This window comes from Monomorium pharaonis, chromosome 3, assembly GCF_013373865.1.
Source record: "Monomorium pharaonis isolate MP-MQ-018 chromosome 3, ASM1337386v2, whole genome shotgun sequence".
NCBI lineage: Eukaryota > Metazoa > Arthropoda > Insecta > Hymenoptera > Formicidae > Monomorium > Monomorium pharaonis.
This window is the reverse complement of record NC_050469.1, coordinates 1,980,951-2,001,329: the sequence shown is the minus strand read 5'-3', so window position 1 is coordinate 2,001,329 and position 20,379 is coordinate 1,980,951. Positions and strand designations below refer to the sequence as shown.

Below are 20,379 nucleotides of genomic sequence, written 5' to 3'. Positions count from 1 at the left end.
TTGTCAATACTGTCATAATTTGATAGCTGCCAAAATTTAATCGCAATGATAATTAATACTCTCACAACACGAAGCGCAGTGAAAGAACCAATCAACATCGCGGAAAACTATCAACAATAAAATCGGTAACATTTCTTTTTAAGAGTGGATCAGTAACATCTCCCTTTTAAGAGTGGATCGGTAACATCTCTCTTTTAAGAGTGAATTATTTATTATCAAATTACTTATTAAATTGATTATAAATTTAATTTGATAGTAAGGATAGTAATTCGTATTTATTCATTCTTTAAAACTGTATTTCAAGATCGAAAATTTATTCAGTGCATAGCTTAATAAATTTGAAAAAATATGTAAAATAATAGTAGCACGAAGATCAGATTATAATCAAATAGGGTTTGTCTTTAATTAGTTATGATATATCGATTTCTTATTATCTAAAAGTTTATTTACCAAAAATTTATATAAAATTATACTATATGTATTAAAATTACATTAATTGTGAATTTTGGAATTTTGTCCATAATTAAAGTAAAAATGTTTACATACGTTTGGATAATAATTATCATAGAAACATTTAAAACAAGTTCCAATGCACACCAAGCACATTTAACTATCTCTTTCTATTAGTGTTCAATAGAAAGAGATAGTTATATGAAACTTTTCACGTTTCCGCCCTAAGGAAAAAGTTACATGATCGATACCTTGGATGAAAACGTGAAAAGTGAAGTTTCATGTAACTATCTCTTTCTATTAGTGTTAAATAAAAAGAGATAGTAACTTGAAACTTTTCACTTTTCATGTTTCCGCCCTAGGGGAAAAATTACATGATCGATACCCAGTGTGTGTGTATCAGTGCAGCTAAAAAGAAATATAAACTGCATAAGCATAGCATAAGACCGTTGAACCAATCAGTTCTCAGCATAAAGTCGCCATATGGATATACATAAGATGCTTATTGGCCTAGAGCTCTTATGCTAGCGCTACACTATGCGCGTATTCGCGATTCGTACGACTCGTAATTCGTAATTCGCGATTTATCTGACGTTCATAAATAGTGTGGTGAAAAAATTCGTTCATTCATCATGCGCGATTCGTCATTCGCACTGATTCGCTGGTCGAGTGGTCATATAAATCGCGAATTATGAATTACGAATCGCGAATACGCGCATAGTGTGGCGCTAGCATTATGCTATGCTTATGCAGCTTATAGGTTTGTCTGGTTGCCAACACTTTTACACTTCTACGAAAAGTATAAGTTCTCATTGGCTGGTTAAAAATATAAACCAATAAGAACTTATATTTTTCGTAGAAGTGTAAAAGTGTAGACAACCAGAACAAACCTTATGTCATTTCGTGTGCCCTTTAGGCCGGATCTACAATAGGTGTAGTATGCCATAAGAAATTGACCAATTATAATTGAATATGAGAAGAATAATCGAATATAATTGGTTAATAATCGAATAAAATTGGCATAAGGCTTACTACACCTATTGTAGATCCGGCCTTATGCGTCATGCACTATGCGTTATGCAAAAGTCTGTGCGGGGGTCCTGTAAGTAAAAAAAGTAAAAATTACATAAATAAAAGATAATGTACAATATACATGTGTTATCATCAATGTATTAATTATTATTAATAAAAGGACAAAAAATATATTTTATGTAAGTGTAATAAAATAACTTTTTTCTATTAATTTCAAGTATTATTAAGTATTAAATAAGTATTATATTATTATTTTCCATATTATTTTTTAATATAACTTTTAAATGTTACACACAATTATAGGCTGTGTATCAAAATTGCTGTCAGTACTGAAAATCTATAGTGTACATAACATAAACTATAGATTTTTAGTACTGACAGCAATTTTAAAATACAGCCATAATTGAACGTTTAAATTTCGAGCCTGCATTTTTAGTCATTTCTTATTGGCTTACTGCATGTTACGTCACAACGTGACTTCAAGATGCGCAATGGCACATACACCTGTATATTTACATCATGATTCTACTTATACCGTGGCGCATGAAGTCTGCGCACTGCTCCGCACTTTCCGCCTGTGACAGTTCATTCCGAAGTAGTGGGGGTTGATGAGCATGATTTGTACCCTCTCCCCTTTCCGACGAGTAACACACTTGTCCAGCAGACTCTGAGAACGATTTTTAGGCAGTGGTGGGTAGTGATCAGTACAGTAGTGGTAGCGAGACTAGCGAGACTAACGAGTGGTAGCAGTTGACTAGCAGGTATTGATACCGACCCGGCATGGGTGATTCCTTGGACGGCTCCGGGGAACCATCCCCGGAGTCGCAAAACGTCGCGATCGTCGAATTCCCGACGTTCGCCAGCTACCTGCGCAAGGCCGTTACCGTGTTATTACCGGATGAGGATGCGGTGCCGCCCGTGTTCAACCTCGCGCTCGAGGACCGCTACAATCAGGAGTGCATCCGCAAGTTTCTCAGCGACTCGCAGGTCAGCTCGCTCTATGTACAGAGGAGCTCGAATAAAGGTGAGAGCGCGAGCGATTGATCGATCCCTTCGACGGTAGAGTTCTCTACTATGAGGAGAATTGCGAGGTGCCGTCAGCGACCGGCGCGATCGCTGTGACCCTCCATTATCGCGATGCGCGTTAACTCGATCGGTGACGACAGCGCGTGCAACGGTACATACATTGTGTAGCACGTACACTATGAAACGGTAGGAAGTAACGTGTCTCGCAAAAATCAATCGCAGGGTCTTACGTTCCGTACGCCCCGCTCTCCCGCCAAATATGACTCACTCGGACTGCTGATGAGATCGATACGCGCGATATATCGGCGTACATCGATTGATGTGGACGACGCATATTCACGCTCCACGTTCCTTCACGATGATCCTTTCGTCTCAATTCCGTCTGATTCTTACGCGCGTGTTTGCATTACGCACTGGCGAATGCGCCAACGGTAACGCGCAGTTTGATAACAAGTCAGATTTTGAATTTTATCGCGGTTATTGCTCATATGTTGATTTATATACAAATTTATATATATGGTAATTAAATATATATAACAAAATTTTAGAGATTATTTTAATTTCATGTATAACAAACATTATAACATATTGATATAATTGTTCATAAATAATTTCTTGCAATTAAACTAAGCTTCTTTAATTTTTAATATTAAGGCTTATGTTCTAACTTTTTGTACTGTTTACTTTAAATTTTTTTTTAATAAAATTAAGGTTACATTAAATTTTTTAAAATAATACTATACATTTTTTCCATAATATTGTAGGATAATATAATAATGTAGGAATCTTTAGGACAAATTTAACATACAATGAAAATGTATCTTTAATTAATGTTTTATTAATACACATTCCCTTTGATATAAAATACTCCGTATTTCTAAAAGAACAGTTGTATAATGCACGAATATTTCAAAATTCTTAAGGAGATAATATTTTTTGTAACATTTTTTTCAACATATTATGAGAAGACCTTATAATTGCTTGTGTTAACATTAGTAATAGCATTAGTATTATATATAATAGCATTATTAAATTGATAATTTAATATGATATTACTAATTTAGTTTATTTTAAGACTGCATTTCAAAACTGAAAATAACAGTGCATAAAGTTTGAAAAGAACTAAAAATTATATGTAAAATTAAAAAAAATTATTTGACCACTAAGATCCACTTTGTTTTTGGCCCTTTCACGATCATAATTGATTTTATACATATATGGTATTATATATACAGTACTGGCCAGAATTATATCACCTTTTTTAAGTATAACCAGGTTTTTTAAGTATAACTTTTGTCAAGGTGCATTGAATACGCAAAAAATTTTATAGTAGACACTTAGTAGCAGGTGCATCTTGTGCATGAAGTGTAATGAGATTTGACAAAATACCATAATTTTTAAATTTTTGATTAATTTTTTGAAAATCGCACATTTTTGCTATCTTTGTTTTTTATGTCACACTGCCAAGCTGTAATCGATGCCAAGGTTTTGCTACAAAGTACTAGAGTTGTACAATATAAATTATGGATTTGTTGTTTATTTTTAATTGTTATTTGTTTATTTTTAAAGCATTTGTATGTACTTGTTATAATGCGATCAAAGTTTATTATTTTAGAGATTTTAAATAAATTCATGAAAAGTTATTTCTTCAGTAAGGTATACTTGCCATCAAAACATTATGATATGGTAAAGATCCATGCACTTTAAAACAAGTTATGCTTAAAAAATTTAAAGATATAATTTTTGCTGGTACTGTATATGTTAACAAATAAAGAGTAGACTCCAAGATAACATGGGAATGTTTTACTAAATTTGAAAAATGATTCCACTCAATATATGAAATAATAAAGTAGTTTTTATATATATTTAATTTTTTGTATTACAATTATTAAAAAATTAAAGTTTTTTTAATTTTCCAAAAATATATATCTTTTTTTCTTATGTTGGTTCTCAAATAACAGATTCATATATGACATATAAATTATATTCTTATTAAGGTGTGTGTGCGTGCATGTGTGTGTGTGTGTGTGTGTGCGTGCGTGCGTGTGTGTGTGTTATTACACACTCTGACAAAAAAGTTACACATAGATATAGATGTTTCAAATTTTTTATCTCATTTCTTAGTCTTCGAGAAAAAATATTTTCTATCAAAATCATTTTAGGAAAGTGAAAGTGAAGATTTCATCTTTTTAAATAATTTAAAAAATTAATGATTTTTTAAAACAAAGTTATGACAGTTTAAAGATTGACAATTCTAAATCTGTGTGTAACTTTTTGTCAAAGTATATATATATTTAACATAAGCATTTACTTTAATAATCGATTCAAATAATTTAAATCTTTATTTTGCATTGTCAATAAATTAAAAGTTTTTATTTTTCTTTTTATAATTAATACAAATATATAATGTGTAATTTTTCTTTTGTTTCTTTGTCTTTCCAAAATTAAGTATTATTGTGATTTAATTATTAAAAAATGAATATTAAATAAAACTATTGTTTACCGTTTTCTCTTTGCAGAAGAAGACAGCGGAGAAGGCGATGAAGACAAGGAGAATGCTACTTATTATATATCAAACGAAATACACTTTACAAACCCGAAAATGGCCTCCCTAGTTTTAACAAAACGTGGAATTGTCGTCGAGGCTGATAAATCTATTCACTCGCAAGTACGTCTAATCACCTTCTCCGATGGGCCACCGTACGAGACTCTGCATGCAATAAGCAAGACCATGGCACCCTATTTCAAGAGTTATGTTAAGGAGACTGGTCGCGCCCATAGAGACGGGGATAAGATGGTACCATTGGTAGAGAAAAAGATCGCGGAGCTCGAGATGGGACTGCTGCATTTACAGCAGAACATCGATATTCCCGAGATCTCATTACCCGTTCATCCGATCGTTGCGCAGGTCATCAAACAATGCGAGGAGGAGGGTCGCAAGCCGAAGGTCGCTGATTTCGGCGACAAAGTCGAGGACTCGACGTTCTTGAATCAATTACAGAATGGCGTCAACAGGTGGATAAAGGAGATCCAGAAGGTGACAAAACTGAACCGCGATCCGGAATCGGGCACGGCCCTCCAGGAGATATCGTTCTGGCTGAATCTCGAGCGGGCGTTGCACCGTATTCAGGAGAAGCGGGAGAGCATCGAGATTTCGCTGACGCTCGATATACTCAAGCACGGTAAGCGATTCCACGCTACCGTCAGCTTCGACACCGACACTGGCCTGAAACAGGCGCTGGCCACCGTTAACGATTATAATCCACTGATGAAGGATTTCCCGATCAACGATTTGCTGTCAGCCACGGAATTGGAACGAATACGTAGCAGCGTGCAGCAAATATTCATGCACTTGAGAAAAATCAGGAGTACGAAGTATCCCATTCAGAGAGTGTTGAGATTGGTGGAGGCTATCTCGAGGGATCTGGGGCAACAATTGCTCAAGGTGCTGGGCACGCGGCGTCTGATGCACATCCCGTTCGATGATTTTGAGAAGGTCATGGCTCAGTGCTTCGAAGTGTTTACCACCTGGGACGACGAGTACGATAAGCTCACGGGCTTGTTAAGAGACGTTGTGAAGAAGAAGCGTGACGAGCATATGAAGATGGTGTGGCGAGTGCTGCCGGCACATAAGAAGCTACAGTCAAGAATGGAGCACATGCGCCGTTTCCGACGGCAGCACGAGCAGCTGAGGACGGTGATAGTCCGCGTGCTCAGACCTACTGTACGCCAGAACAGTAACAATTCCACGATAGAGAATGCCGATAACGATAATGTAAAGGTGGAATTTGCGCTGGACGCCGCCGATGCGAATGCTATCAGCGAAGTTAACCTGGCATATGAAAATGTAAAAGAGGTGGATTGTCTAGACATCACTAAAGAGGGACAGGAATCCTGGGATGCCGCTGTGCACAGATACGAAGAGCGCATTGAGCGCGTAGAGGCACGGATCACGGCCCATCTTCGCGATCAATTGGGTACGGCGAAGAACGCGAATGAAATGTTTAGAATATTTTCGCGATTTAACGCGCTCTTTGTGCGACCACATATTCGTGGCGCTATCAGGGAATATCAAACGCAACTTATACAGAGAGTCAAAGATGACATCGAGGCATTGCACGAAAAATTCAAGGTATTAAATATTAAGATAGCTTTAAGAATTTTTTTATTTTGTCGCACTGATTTTTTTAGGCAGTTAACAGTTTTTTTAAAGTAAGTATTTGTAGTAAATATTTTGCAAAATTATTATTTCTCTCTCCTCTTATGTTAGTTTTTTTATTATAATTTGAAGGTTTATTTTTTTATTAAAAAAAATATAAATTTATTAACAGTAGATCCGCTCGACATTTGGAAAATTTAACGGTAATCATGATTTCGGATCTTCCAATAAACTAATTAAAATAAATTTAAATTGAATTTAAAACTCATTTAAAATACTTACTGTTATTGGAACTAGAATTTTTTATTTTGCTTAATTAATAAATTTGTTCAAAAAAAAGTTTAATTTTTATATTTTTAAAAATAATTTTGACTTCTGAAAAAACAAAAAATTAAGTACAAAAAACAAAAGGATACATTGTTAATAAGTTTTCATATTTTTTTAAAATAGAAAATTAATCTTTAATCAAAAAATAAAGGGCAAAGTTATTTTTTAAAATATTTACTTTTTTTCTAAAAAATTATGAAATCTTTAAAAATCAGTGTGATTAAAGAAATTATATTTAACAATAGACTTGAAAGTTTCAGCATACTTGAGATTTTTTCACATTTTACTAAGAATTAAGTATCTCGGTAAAAAAAATTGCGGGCAAGTTTTCAGAAATGTATTTTAAAGGAAAAATAGAAGAGTATTGAATATGTTTTTTAGCTTCTCTATGATATTTTGATATTCTTAAATTAAATAAAATGAAAAATTAGTTGGTTTTTTTTTTTTTTTTTTTAATGTGCTGTAACTTGATTGAATATTATAACAAAAATTAACAAGGAATTATTTTGAAATAGTCTTTTTAAACATTAAAATGTATTTTTTTAATTGGTGATGATTTCTCGCAATAATGTCAAACTTTTCATGTATATATTAATTTTTTACAAGAGTTATTATAAGATATTTTACTGAAAAATGAGAAAAGAGAGAAATATGTAATGTGCTTGAATTGAGATGTTGTGTGACTCCGTGTGCAATGGATTTATATAACAGGTTATAAATTTAAACATTTTATATATATGGATTTTTAAGTTCGTAACCTTTAGCGGGAGTCACGAAGAAACTATTTAGATCTAGATACAGGGACTGATACAATTCTAATTCTATTATTATTGCTAACACTACTAGTTTTATACTTTTTGTGAAATACTAAACAAGTTGAAATTTTTGAATAGTAATATAGCTTTAAGAATAAATTACGTATTTTTAAAATAATGAAAGAAATTATGAAAAGATTAAAGATTCTATAATATTTTTAAAAAATAAATACAAAGGAATTTGATATTTTTTTAATCAAAAATTATTTTGATAAGTAAAAATGTGCTTTAATAGACATATAATTGAGAAATAATGGTAAAAATATAGTTATTAAAAATTTAATTTTTTAATGAAGTAAATAAACTATGTTTATGTATTAAACAAAAATATAATGTTATTTACACAACTTTTATATGTATTTAAAGTATAAATATTAATGTGTTTCCAATTTTAATTTACTTTATAAGGACTGTACACATGTAATATATTCTTAACTTTAAAAATATTTGCATAAATAAATACATTTTACGAATACAAAAAATTCTTTGCAGGTTCAATATGCACAAAGTAAATGCTGTAGAATGAGTATGGTGAGAGACTTACCACCTGTAGCTGGTTCGATAATATGGGTCAAACAAATCGATTATCAATTGACAATGTATTTAAAACGTGTTGAGGATGTTTTAGGTAATTTTTTATAATCTTTGAACATAAAAAATTTTTTTTTTTTTCAATTTAAATATTATATTTGTGTGTTTATAGGCAAGGGATGGGAAAGTCATATTGAAGGTCAAAAACTGAAAGCCGACGGAGACAGTTTCCGTATGAAACTGTCGACGCAAGAAATCTTTGATGATTGGGCGCGTAAGGTGCAGGCACGAAATCTCGGTGTGACTGGACGTATCTTTACGATCGAAAGTGTGCGTTCGAGAACAGGGCGCGGCAATGTGCTGAAACTGAAAGTGAATTTTCTTCCCGAGATCATTACACTATCTAAAGAAGTGAGGAATTTGAGGAACCTTGGATTTCGCGTGCCTTTACCTATTGTGAATAAGGCTCATCAGGCTAATCAGCTATATCCTTTTGCCATCAGTCTTATTGAAAGCATCAGGACTTATGAAAGAACATTGGAAAAGGTAAGATAATTTGTAATAATTTTAGTCATCATCATTCAGAAGTTGAACAATTTATGGCAATTAATCAATTAATTTTTTCTGGATATTCCCTGCACTTTATGAATTATTATAATGATAACCAACTTAAAGCTTTAGCAATCCGAATAAACCGATAGATTAATAGGATAATAGTCATATCAGGTGTTAAAGGATAAATGTTAGAATAATTGATATCTCTAATTTCTTGGATCTCCAATATTTTTAGCTTACCAATCGGAGTCCCCATTGTCCCGCATTAAAGGTAGTCATACTTGATGCTTCCAAGAATTATGCATCTTGCGTATATATTAAAATGCATTATTGTCTGCCTGCTTAGCTATCGTAGATAAATCTGTAATGCAAGATATTACATCATATTTATTTTATTGGTTTATATACTGATTTATATACTCTCTGATTTAACGATGTCAATTATTTTCCAATACATATAGGCTTGTACGGATGTGCTGGAGGTCTAATCAAAAGCTTTTTGCGAAACGAGCATTTTAATTATAAAGTTTATAAATATTCTGAAGGATATGAAGAGGAAAAGTACAAACGAATATTTTAAATTAAATTTATTTATATAAAAGTAGAAAACTTAAAAAAATATATAATTCTAAATTTGCAATTGAAGAACTTCCTACAAAAATAAGTTTATTAAAGAATTTCCTACAAACAAGTTTAACTTTAAAGAAATGTGAGTTATAGCGCCGAATTATTTTCTATTCTATCTATAATGAACAATTTTTTTCCCACAAATTAAACTAAAAATATAACGGGAAATATAAGTATAAATAGTAAATATAAAATTTTTGCAAAAATTAAACATCCAAAGATTTTTTTAGTGAGTTTTTCAAAATACTAATCAAAACTTAAAATTGCTTTTATATATATTACACTAATTTAAAAAAGAACTATTTATATAAAGAAAAATATAAAAGACTGTTTTTGTTAAAAGTTTTCTAAAATTTTATTAAAATTTAATAAATAAAAAATAATTATTGCTGTATAATTTTTTTCTTTATCTTTATCAATATTAATGTTACGAAAGGAATAATAAATAAATGTAAAATATTATGGGATAAATAGGTAGTAAATATAAAATTTTCTTTGCAAGAACTAAACCAGAGGTTCTTTTCTTTTAAATGTATTTTTAAAATATTAATCAAGGTTTATAACTTTATTCTTACATAAACTTTTATACTTTTTATACTTGTTATATATCCGAAAAAAATTATATTTATACAACAATTTAAAGATGAGAATTTTTTGTTTCTTAAAATTTAATTTTTAAAACTTATTTGATTTTTGTAGGAAATCCTTCAATTATAAATATAATTATAAATTTTAACGAGTGAGGCTATCCGCATGTCCGGAAAGTTGCTTGGAGGCGATACAATACATGCAGTTGTTTCATCTATTTGATATTAATATCATAACTATACTACCATATATGACTACATTATATTATCTATATTAAATATGCATACTCTTAAGTTCGGTCTTGAATGATAACTGTAATTTACGTCGTACAATTGTATTTATTACGCACATTGTGAATAAAAAGAATAATATTTAATATTTTTTCTTAGATTGAGGATAAAGCTAGCATCATACCTTTGGTCGCTGGTATGCGTAAAGATGTCTTAACATTGATCTCCGAGGTAAGAAGCCAACGTTTTATATAAAGCATATAAAATTTTTAATATATTTTTTTCTATATAAATACTGTGCAGTTTCTAATATTACAATTGTATTGGTTGTCTTTATACAGGGTATTGCGCTAGTTTGGGAAAGCTACAAACTCGATCAATACGTGCAGCGTTTGTCGGATGCTGTTGTATCATTCCAAGAAAGGGTGGAAGATCTTTTGGTTGTGGAAGAACAATTAGATGTTGATGTTCGTTCTCTAGAAACGTGTCCTTATTCCGCAAATACGTTTGCCGACATATTGTCCAAGATACAGAAATCGGTAGATGAATTGTCTTTGAAGAATTATTCCAACTTGCATATCTGGGTAGCAAGACTCGATGAAGAGGTGGAAAAAAATTTGGCTGCCAGATTGGAAGCTGGAATAAAAGCGTGGACCGACGCTCTGACCGGTCACAAGAAAGAAGTGGATCTGAGTATGGACACGGACGCTCCCGTACAACCGACACATAAGCCTGGCGGCGACCCTAAAATTCAAAATCAGATCCATGAAGTCCGAATCACCAATCAGACTATGTATTTGTATCCTAGTATCGAAGATGCGAGGTTCCAAATAATGCAACAGTTGTTTGCATGGCAGGCAATTGTTACTTCACAAATTCGTCTCCAAAGCTCGAGGTATCAAGTCGGGCTGGATAAACCAGAATCGGGCACATATAGAAATTTGCTTACGAAATTACCTAATGGAAAACAACCGCTGGAGGCGGCGTACGAAGCGGTCGAATTCAAAATGAAGGATGTTGCTGATTACGTTGATCAGTGGCTACGCTATCAAGCTCTTTGGGATCTACAACCCGGCAATCTTTATGGAAAATTGGGCGAAAATATTAATTTATGGATGAAGTGTCTTAATGATATAAAGAAGACGAGAACCACGTTTGATACGTCTGACACGCGACGTGAATTCGGACCTGTGATTATAGACTTTGCAAAAGTACAGAGTAAAGTATCTCTAAAATACGATTCGTGGCACAAAGAAACTTTAGGCAAATTTGGAACGCTGCTGGGTAACGAGATGGCAAGTTTTCACTCTCAAGTGTCGAAATCTAGGAGCGATCTAGAGCAGCAGTCTATCGAGGCAGCTAGCACATCCGATGCAGTTGGCTTCATCACATATGTGCAATCCTTGAAGCGCAAGATGAAAGCGTGGGAGAAACAAGTGGACATATATCGTGAGGGTCAAAGAATACTCGAACGTCAAAGATTTCAATTCCCATCTTCTTGGCTGCACGTGGATAATATAGAGGGAGAATGGGGTGCATTCAATGAGATAATTAAACGCAAGGATACCAGCATTCAAACTCAAGTTGCATCTCTACAAATGAAAATTGTTGCTGAAGATAAAGCCGTTGAAACAAGAACCACGGATTTCCTCAGTGACTGGGAGAGAGGCAAACCGGTGGAAGGCCATTTACGACCGGACGATGCTTTGCAACAATTGCAATTATTCGAGAGTAAATTTGCTAGGCTTAAAGAAGAAAGGGATAATGTGGCCAAGGCTAAAGAAGCGCTGGAATTGCAAGAGCCTGGCGGGATATCGACTAGCGAAGACAGAATGCAGGTGGTGTTTGAAGAACTACAGGACTTGAGAGGAGTTTGGTCAGAATTGTCGAGAATATGGGCACAAATTGATGAGACGCGTGAGAAACCTTGGCTTTCTGTACAACCGCGAAAGTTGCGTCAGCAATTGGATACGATGATGGCGCAATTGAAGGAACTTCCTGCAAGATTGAGGCAGTACTCGTCATATGAATATGTTAAGAAGATGTTACAGAGTTACACGAAAGTGAACATGTTAATTGTAGAACTGAAATCCGATGCCCTCAAAGAGAGGCATTGGAAACAATTGACGAAGCAACTCAGAGTAAATTGGGTGTTAAGCGAGCTTACCCTTGGTCAAGTCTGGGATGTGAATCTTCAAAAGAATGAGAGTATAGTTAAAGATATTATTCTCGTTGCTCAGGGCGAAATGGCGCTCGAGGAGTTTTTGAAGCAAGTGCGCGAGTCGTGGCAAACATACGAGCTAGACTTGATAAATTACCAAAATAAATGCAGATTGATACGTGGCTGGGACGATTTGTTTAATAAGGTAAAAGAACACATTAATTCAGTGGCAGCTATGAAACTATCGCCATATTACAAGGTATTCGAGGAAGAAGCTTTAACATGGGAGGAAAAGTTAAATAGGATTAATGCCTTATTCGACGTATGGATAGACGTACAACGACGATGGGTTTATCTCGAAGGCATTTTCTCCGGTAGCGCAGATATTAAAACGTTATTACCAGTAGAAACGTCCCGCTTTCAAAGTATCAGTTCCGAGTTCTTGGGGCTGATGAAGAAAGTATCCAAATCCCCTATGGTTACGGATGTTCTGAACATTCCTGGCGTTCAAAGAGCGCTTGAACGTCTTGCCGATCTTCTTGGCAAGATACAGAAGGCACTAGGGGAATACTTGGAAAGAGAACGAACTTCTTTCCCACGATTTTACTTTGTCGGCGACGAGGACTTGTTAGAGATTATTGGCAACAGCAAAAATGTTGCAAGGTTGCAAAAGCATTTCAAGAAGATGTTTGCTGGCGTAGCCGCTATTCTGTTGAACGAGGATAACACGGTTATTACCGGTGTTGCTTCACGTGAAGGTGAAGAAGTTATATTCCAGAATCCAGTATCTACAGTTGACCATCCCAAAATCAACGAATGGTTGACACTTGTGGAGAAGGAAATGCGCGTAACTCTTGCTTCGAGCCTCGCGAAAGCGGTACAAGATATCAAGCAGTTCAAGGACGGAAATATAAATCCGCAAGCATTTATGTCGTGGTGCGATAATTATCAAGCTCAGATAATAGTTCTAGCTGCACAAATCTTATGGTCGGAGGATGTAGAAGCAGCTCTTCATGAAGCGCAAGCGGATCCTAGCAAAAATTCATTGGAAAGAGTTTTGGTCCAAGTGGAAGGTACATTGAATGTCCTGGCTGATTCTGTTCTTCAGGAGCAGCCACCTCTAAGGAGAAAGAAGTTAGAACATTTGATCAACGAATTTGTACACAAACGCACCGTTACCAGACGACTAATCGCTAATCGAGTTTCAAATCCAAAGGCCTTTGAGTGGCTATGCGAAATGAGATTCTACTTTGATCCTAGACAAACGGAGGAACTCCAACAGCTCACGATACATATGGCCAACGCTAAATTCTTCTATGGATTTGAATATTTGGGAGTACAAGATCGGCTGGTACAGACGCCGTTGACCGATAGATGCTACTTAACAATGACACAAGCGTTAGAAGCTCGACTTGGTGGTTCACCGTTTGGGCCAGCTGGTACAGGAAAGACTGAATCTGTGAAAGCATTAGGCCACCAACTTGGAAGATTCGTATTGGTATTTAATTGCGACGAAACATTCGATTTTCAGGTAAATAATAATAAAATAAATTTAATCAAGAAAAAGCAATTAATTCGAAATTTAATCATCGATGATTCAAAAATTTCAAACTATTTAAATTCGAATTTTTTAGATTTAAAAACTCAAATTGAATTCATTATGATTCGATTTGATTTGAACTCAAACTACATGCATACTTCTATAAAACATAGCTGATAAATTTCATGCTTTTTATTTTATTTATTTTTTTATTTTACAGTTTAAAACTATATTTAATCTGTGTTTTTCCCCTTGAAGAATTTCGCTACATTAATTTATTTTCAGTTATATACTCGCACGATTTCACTATAACAGAATAGACTTGTTTCAAAACAAATATGAAAAGATATAAATAATCTATATCTTTTAAAAAATTTTTATTATAAAATATTAATTCTGATAATTCTAAAAATTGTTTATTTTAAATTTCTGAAAAAATTTTCAAAAATCTGAAAAATATAAAAAGATATTTAAAAAGTAAATTTGTTCTAGAAATCTTCATATAAATTTTAATGTATTAAAAAATTTTTTAAGAAAATTTAAAGAATCTAAAAAAAATTTAAAGTATTTTAAAAAAATATTTATAAATTTAAATAAAATATGAAAAATGTTTTTAAAATATTATGAAAATTTTTGCTATTAATAGTAAAGCAAATAAAGAGAAGTGTGTATTTTACATTATCATTTCTTACAGGCTATGGGTCGTATATTTGTTGGTCTCTGTCAAGTTGGTGCATGGGGTTGTTTCGACGAATTCAATCGTTTGGAAGAACGGATGTTGTCCGCCGTTTCTCAACAAGTGCAGACAATTCAAGAAGCGCTCAAAAGTCAAATGGAAGGCAAAAAAGAGGGAACCCTATGTGTTGAATTGGTTGGAAAGCAAGTTAAAGTTTCCACCGACATGGCTATATTTATCACCATGAATCCCGGATACGCCGGACGTTCCAATTTACCTGACAATCTGAAGAAGCTTTTCAGATCGCTTGCTATGACTACACCTGATCGACAATTAATTGCTGAAGTGATGCTTTTCAGTCAAGGTTTCCGATCGGCGGAAAAATTGGCGTGTAAAATTGTGCCATTCTTTAAGTACGTATTTGAATACATTAGTATTTTTCGGAGTATTGGGAAAGTTACTTTGTAGAGATAATTAGTTACAATAATTAAAATAAGACTATGATGTATGTAACACAATTACAAAATTAATGGAATGTGAGATATTAGAAATAGAAATTATAATTTTAGAATCAAACGCGCGCGCGCAAGGAGGAGGGAGAGATAGAGAAAGAGAGACAAATAAGTTTGAAATACATAAAATAATTATAAAAATAACTATAAAAATTAGACATAAAATAACTATAAAAATTAGTTATAGTTACAAAAATATTAATTTACAGTTGTAAATGAAAAGAAAGGAATGGTGTTAAGTTTTAATTACTGAATAAACTTTGTTACAATTAATAAAATATTTTCAAATCTTGTTTTACATAGCAAAAATCATTTGTTGCATTATTTAATTTTTCTTTTCTCTTAGGCTTTGCGATGAACAACTTTCTAATCAATCCCATTACGATTTCGGACTACGTGCACTTAAATCTGTGCTGATTTCTGCGGGAAACGTGAAACGCGATCGTATTCAAAAAATCAAGGAAGGCATGCAAAGTCGTGGTGAAACCAATATTGACGAAGCCTCGATTGCTGAGAATCTGCCAGAGCAAGAGATACTCATTCAATCCGTTTGCGAGACAATGGTGCCTAAATTAGTTGCCGAAGATATTCCACTATTGTTCAGTTTACTCAGCGATGTGTTCCCCAATGTAAATTATACGCGCGCGGAAATGAAAGGTAAATTATTATTGTAATAATGTGCATCTCTTTAGACAGATGGTTTTGTAAATTTCTATGTAAATGTATATGTTTTATTTCCAGGATTAAAAGAACAAATAAGAAAAGTTTGCACCGAAGAATATCTAGTATGCGGCGAAGGAGATGAACAAGGAGGTGCTTGGCAAGAAAAGGTAGTATATCATTTTTATAGAAAAGACTATTTAATACACTAATTCTCTAATTATTTTATTAATAATACTTCTAATTATTTTTTATACTATTAGCAACATTAATTAAGATAACTATATTTACAAGAAAATAACTATACTTCATACACAGGATGTAACTAATATATATAAGTGGCCATTTTTTATCTCATGAACTAAAATAGATAGACATAATAAATAATATATTAAATTTAATAGTTTGAATTATAAAAATTACATTTACAAAAATTATTTATATTAGAGAATAAAGGAGCATTCATATTTTTTCTTATGTATATAAATTTGTTTGAAAACTTAATTTTTATTGTGTTATTGTTCATGCATACTAAGGGTTTGATTGGTGAAACATGGGTAGAGAAGGTGAGACAAATCCTATTAGAATAGTTTAAATATAATTATGTTACATCGTAAATTATTTCTCCATTTTTTTGCACACTCTTATTTATTATTTATTATCTATTTAGGTTCTTCAATTATATCAAATTTGTAACTTAAATCATGGATTAATGATGGTCGGGCCGAGTGGATCTGGTAAAACAACAGCCTGGAAGGTGCTCCTTAAAGCATTGGAGCGATTCGAAGGTGTAGAAGGAGTCGCTCATGTGATTGATCCCAAAGCGATCAGCAAGGAAACATTATATGGTGTGTTAGATCCAAATACGCGCGAATGGACAGATGGTTTATTTACGCATATATTGAGGAAGATAATCGATAACGTCAGAGGTGAAATTAATAAACGGCAATGGATCATATTCGACGGGGATGTCGATCCGGAATGGGTCGAGAATTTGAACTCGGTGTTAGATGACAACAAGCTTCTTACCTTGCCCAACGGCGAACGTTTGAGCTTACCACCAAACGTAAGAATTATGTTTGAAGTGCAAGATCTTAAATACGCTACTCTGGCCACTGTGTCACGATGCGGCATGGTTTGGTTCTCGGAAGATGTGCTATCGACAGAGATGATATTCGAAAATTACATGCTACGTCTGCGAAATATCCCATTAGAGGACGGCGAGGAAGATAATCTTAGCAAGAAAGCAGAGAAGGAAGACGCTACATCACCTGCGTTAACAGTGCAAAGAGAGGTCGCCAGCATCCTGCAGAGTTATTTTGCACCTGATGGTTTGGTGGTGAGATGCTTGGAGTACGCCAGCAGGCAGGAACACATAATGGATTTCACACGCTTGCGAGCTCTCAGCTCTCTATTTTCCATGCTAAATCAAGCCGTGCGCAACGTGCTGCAGTACAACCACTCTCACATAGATTTTCCTCTGCCGGGCGAGCAACTAGAACGTTATATGCCCAAATGCTTAGTTTACGCGCTTCTGTGGAGCTTTGCAGGAGATGCTAAATTAAAAGTTAGATCCGACTTGGGTGACTTTATTAGATCTATCACAACTATACCTTTACCCTCTCAAAATAATATACCTATTATAGACTTTGAAGTAAACATACATGGTGAATGGTTACCTTGGAGCAATAAAGTTCCACAGATTGAAGTGGAGACTCATAAGGTAGCCAGCCCAGATATTGTTGTGCCAACTTTAGATACTGTGCGACACGAAAGTTTACTGTACACTTGGTTAGCCGAACATAAACCTCTAGGTAAGCAATTATTTTTAACAAAGGCATGCTTGTGTAATGTTTGAATGATTTACTACTTTAATAAGATCACCACTCAAAATTTACTTTTACAGAATTAAATAGGAATCCAATAGAAATCTTATTCAATTTTATAGACAGGATTTTTTTTTTTTTTTTTTTTTTTTTATATATATATATATATATATAAAGTTTATACCAATGTTTTAAAAATCGGCCGGTATTTTCCGACAAAAACTTTTTCTTAAAAACAATGAATATGTAGGAAATATAGAAAACTTTTTCACATTATAGTTAATACTATTTATTTGAATTTAGTTGAAACAGAAATTTTAATAAATGATAAAAATTGTTTTTTTTTTTTACTTGAACTATTCCAGCCAATAGGAGTAAATTTTGATTTTTATTAGATATTAGTTATTAGTTCAAATTATTTGAACATTGTAAAAGTTCAATTTTTATTTCCTCAAAATGGCGTTTTATTCTAAAAATATAATTGTTTTTGTGTGTTAAGTGCTCTGTGGACCACCTGGTTCTGGTAAAACCATGACACTGTTTTCTGCTTTGCGAGCGCTTCCGGACATGGAAGTTGTCGGACTTAACTTCTCTTCCGCGACGACACCCGAACTGTTACTCAAAACGTTCGATCATTACTGCGAGTATCGTAAGATGCCTAATGGCGTTATACTTTCACCGGTACAACTAGGAAAATGGCTGGTTTTGTTCTGTGACGAAATTAATTTACCTGATATGGATCATTATGGGACACAACGTGTGATTTCTTTCTTGAGGCAACTGGTGGAGCACAAAGGTTTTTACAGAACCAGCGATCAGGCATGGGTCACTTTGGAGAGAATTCAGTTTGTAGGTGCCTGTAATCCACCCACAGATCCCGGCAGGAAACCTCTCAGTCACAGGTTCCTGCGACATGTGCCCGTCATTTACGTAGATTACCCTGGAGAAACCTCGCTTAAGCAGATTTATGGCACATTCACGCGTGCTATGCTCAGGTGAGAGTTTCTTTTATTGAAATATGACATGTGACTTATTAAAGTAAATTACCATTTTCACTTTAGGTTCTTTCATTCATGATCTTCATAATACTCTCGATTTCGTATAAAAACTCTCGTAAAAAGATCTCGTATACTACACTGAAAAAAAAGTTGTTAATTTAATTAAATTTCTTTAGTTCAAGTATTTATGCATTTAATTTAAATACTTAAAATACTTTAATTTTAATGTATAAATATTTACATATTTTAACTTGATTAATTTTTGTTTAGTTTAAGCATTTATACGTTTTAGTTAAATATTTATATAAGCACTTAAATTGACAAAATTTAATCAAATTGAAAATTTAATCATGTCAACAACTTTTTCTCATTATAATTGTAAATTGATTATTTTTATTTACAATCTCATTTCTAGAACTGTTTTTATTATTTCTATTTATTTGTCATAATTATACTGTCTTGAATTCTTTTTTTTTACAAGAATATTGTCGATTTTAATTATTATACTTGAATTGACAAAATTTAATCAAATTGAAAATTTAATCAGGTCGACAACTTTTTTATTATAATTGCAAATTGATTATTTTTATTTACAATCTCACTCCCAGAACTGTGATATTGTAAATAAAAATAATCAATATGCAATTACAATGAGAAAAAATTGCTGACCTGATTGAATTTTCAATTTGATTAAATTTTGTCAATTCAAGTGCTTATGTTAAATATATAAATTTTATACTAAATTTAATTATTAAGATTACTAATAATTAAATTTAGCATTTAGTTAATTTATATTAAGTTTAATAAATACTAAATACAAAAATAAATAAAAAATTCCGAAGATGCAATTTTGTTTCTCTTCTATGAAAACAATGTTTAGAAATACCCTATTTTTGATATTTTTCTTAAGATGAATACTTTCTTAAATAATAATACAAGAGAAATCTTTCTACAAAATTACAGATTGACGCCTAATTTGAGAGGCTATGCGGAACCATTGACAAACGCAATGGTAGAGTTCTATCTGGCTTCTCAGGAAAGATTTACTCAGGATATGCAACCGCACTATGTGTACTCTCCACGCGAGATGACACGTTGGGTGCGTGGCATTTGCGAGGCTATTAGACCGCTTGATAATCTCTCTGTGGAAGGCTTGGTGCGTTTATGGGCCCACGAGGCCCTTCGTCTGTTCCAAGATAGATTGGTTGAAGAATCAGAGAGAGCTTGGACGAACAAAAATATAGACGTCGTGGCTCTGAAACACTTCATGTCAGTCGACAGAGAAAGAGCGTTAGCCAGACCGATTCTGTACAGCAATTGGCTGTCGAAAGACTATGTGCCAGTGAATAGAGAGGAATTAAGAGATTATGTTCGGGCGAGGTTGAAAGTATTTTATGAGGAAGAACTAGATGTACCATTGGTGCTCTTCGACGAGGTGCTTGAACATGTATTACGAATTGACAGAATTTTCCGACAGCCTCAAGGACACTTGTTACTCATCGGTGTTTCTGGCGCTGGAAAAACTACTTTGTCGAGATTTGTTGCATGGATGAATGGCTTATCTATCTTCCAAATTAAGGTAATTCTATGTCACTTTGTATCATCTCGATTTATTTATATTATATTTATAGTTTTATACACACACATACACATATGATGTTTTGAA

At 33.4% G+C, this 20,379-nt stretch overlaps 1 protein-coding gene across 8 annotated transcripts in view; it reads left to right on the top strand.

Annotated features, from left to right (window-relative positions):
• Positions 1–2,046: 2,046 nt before the first annotated feature.
• LOC105829915 (dynein heavy chain, cytoplasmic) overlaps positions 2,047–20,379 on the top strand; it is a 31,731-nt gene continuing 13,398 nt past the window's right edge. Inside the window, exons 1-14 of one of the 8 annotated variants that reach the window (XM_012669109.3) lie at positions 2,047–2,506; positions 5,028–6,640; positions 8,302–8,437; positions 8,513–8,886; positions 9,131–9,166; positions 10,500–10,571; positions 10,682–14,032; positions 14,736–15,130; positions 15,576–15,886; positions 15,971–16,059; positions 16,426–16,455; positions 16,560–17,703; positions 18,215–18,710; positions 19,677–20,292. In XM_012669109.3, coding sequence (XP_012524563.1) covers positions 2,263–2,506; positions 5,028–6,640; positions 8,302–8,437; positions 8,513–8,886; positions 9,131–9,166; positions 10,500–10,571; positions 10,682–14,032; positions 14,736–15,130; positions 15,576–15,886; positions 15,971–16,059; positions 16,426–16,455; positions 16,560–17,703; positions 18,215–18,710; positions 19,677–20,292 — 8,907 coding nt within the window. In that variant the 5' untranslated portion in view covers positions 2,047–2,262. The remainder of the gene's footprint in view (positions 2,507–5,027; positions 6,641–8,301; positions 8,438–8,512; positions 8,887–9,130; positions 9,167–10,499; positions 10,572–10,681; positions 14,033–14,735; positions 15,131–15,575; positions 15,887–15,970; positions 16,060–16,425; positions 16,456–16,559; positions 17,704–18,214; positions 18,711–19,676; positions 20,293–20,379) is intronic. The other 7 variants (XM_012669034.2, XM_012669262.3, XM_012669398.3 and 4 more) reach the window with 7 other exon arrangements.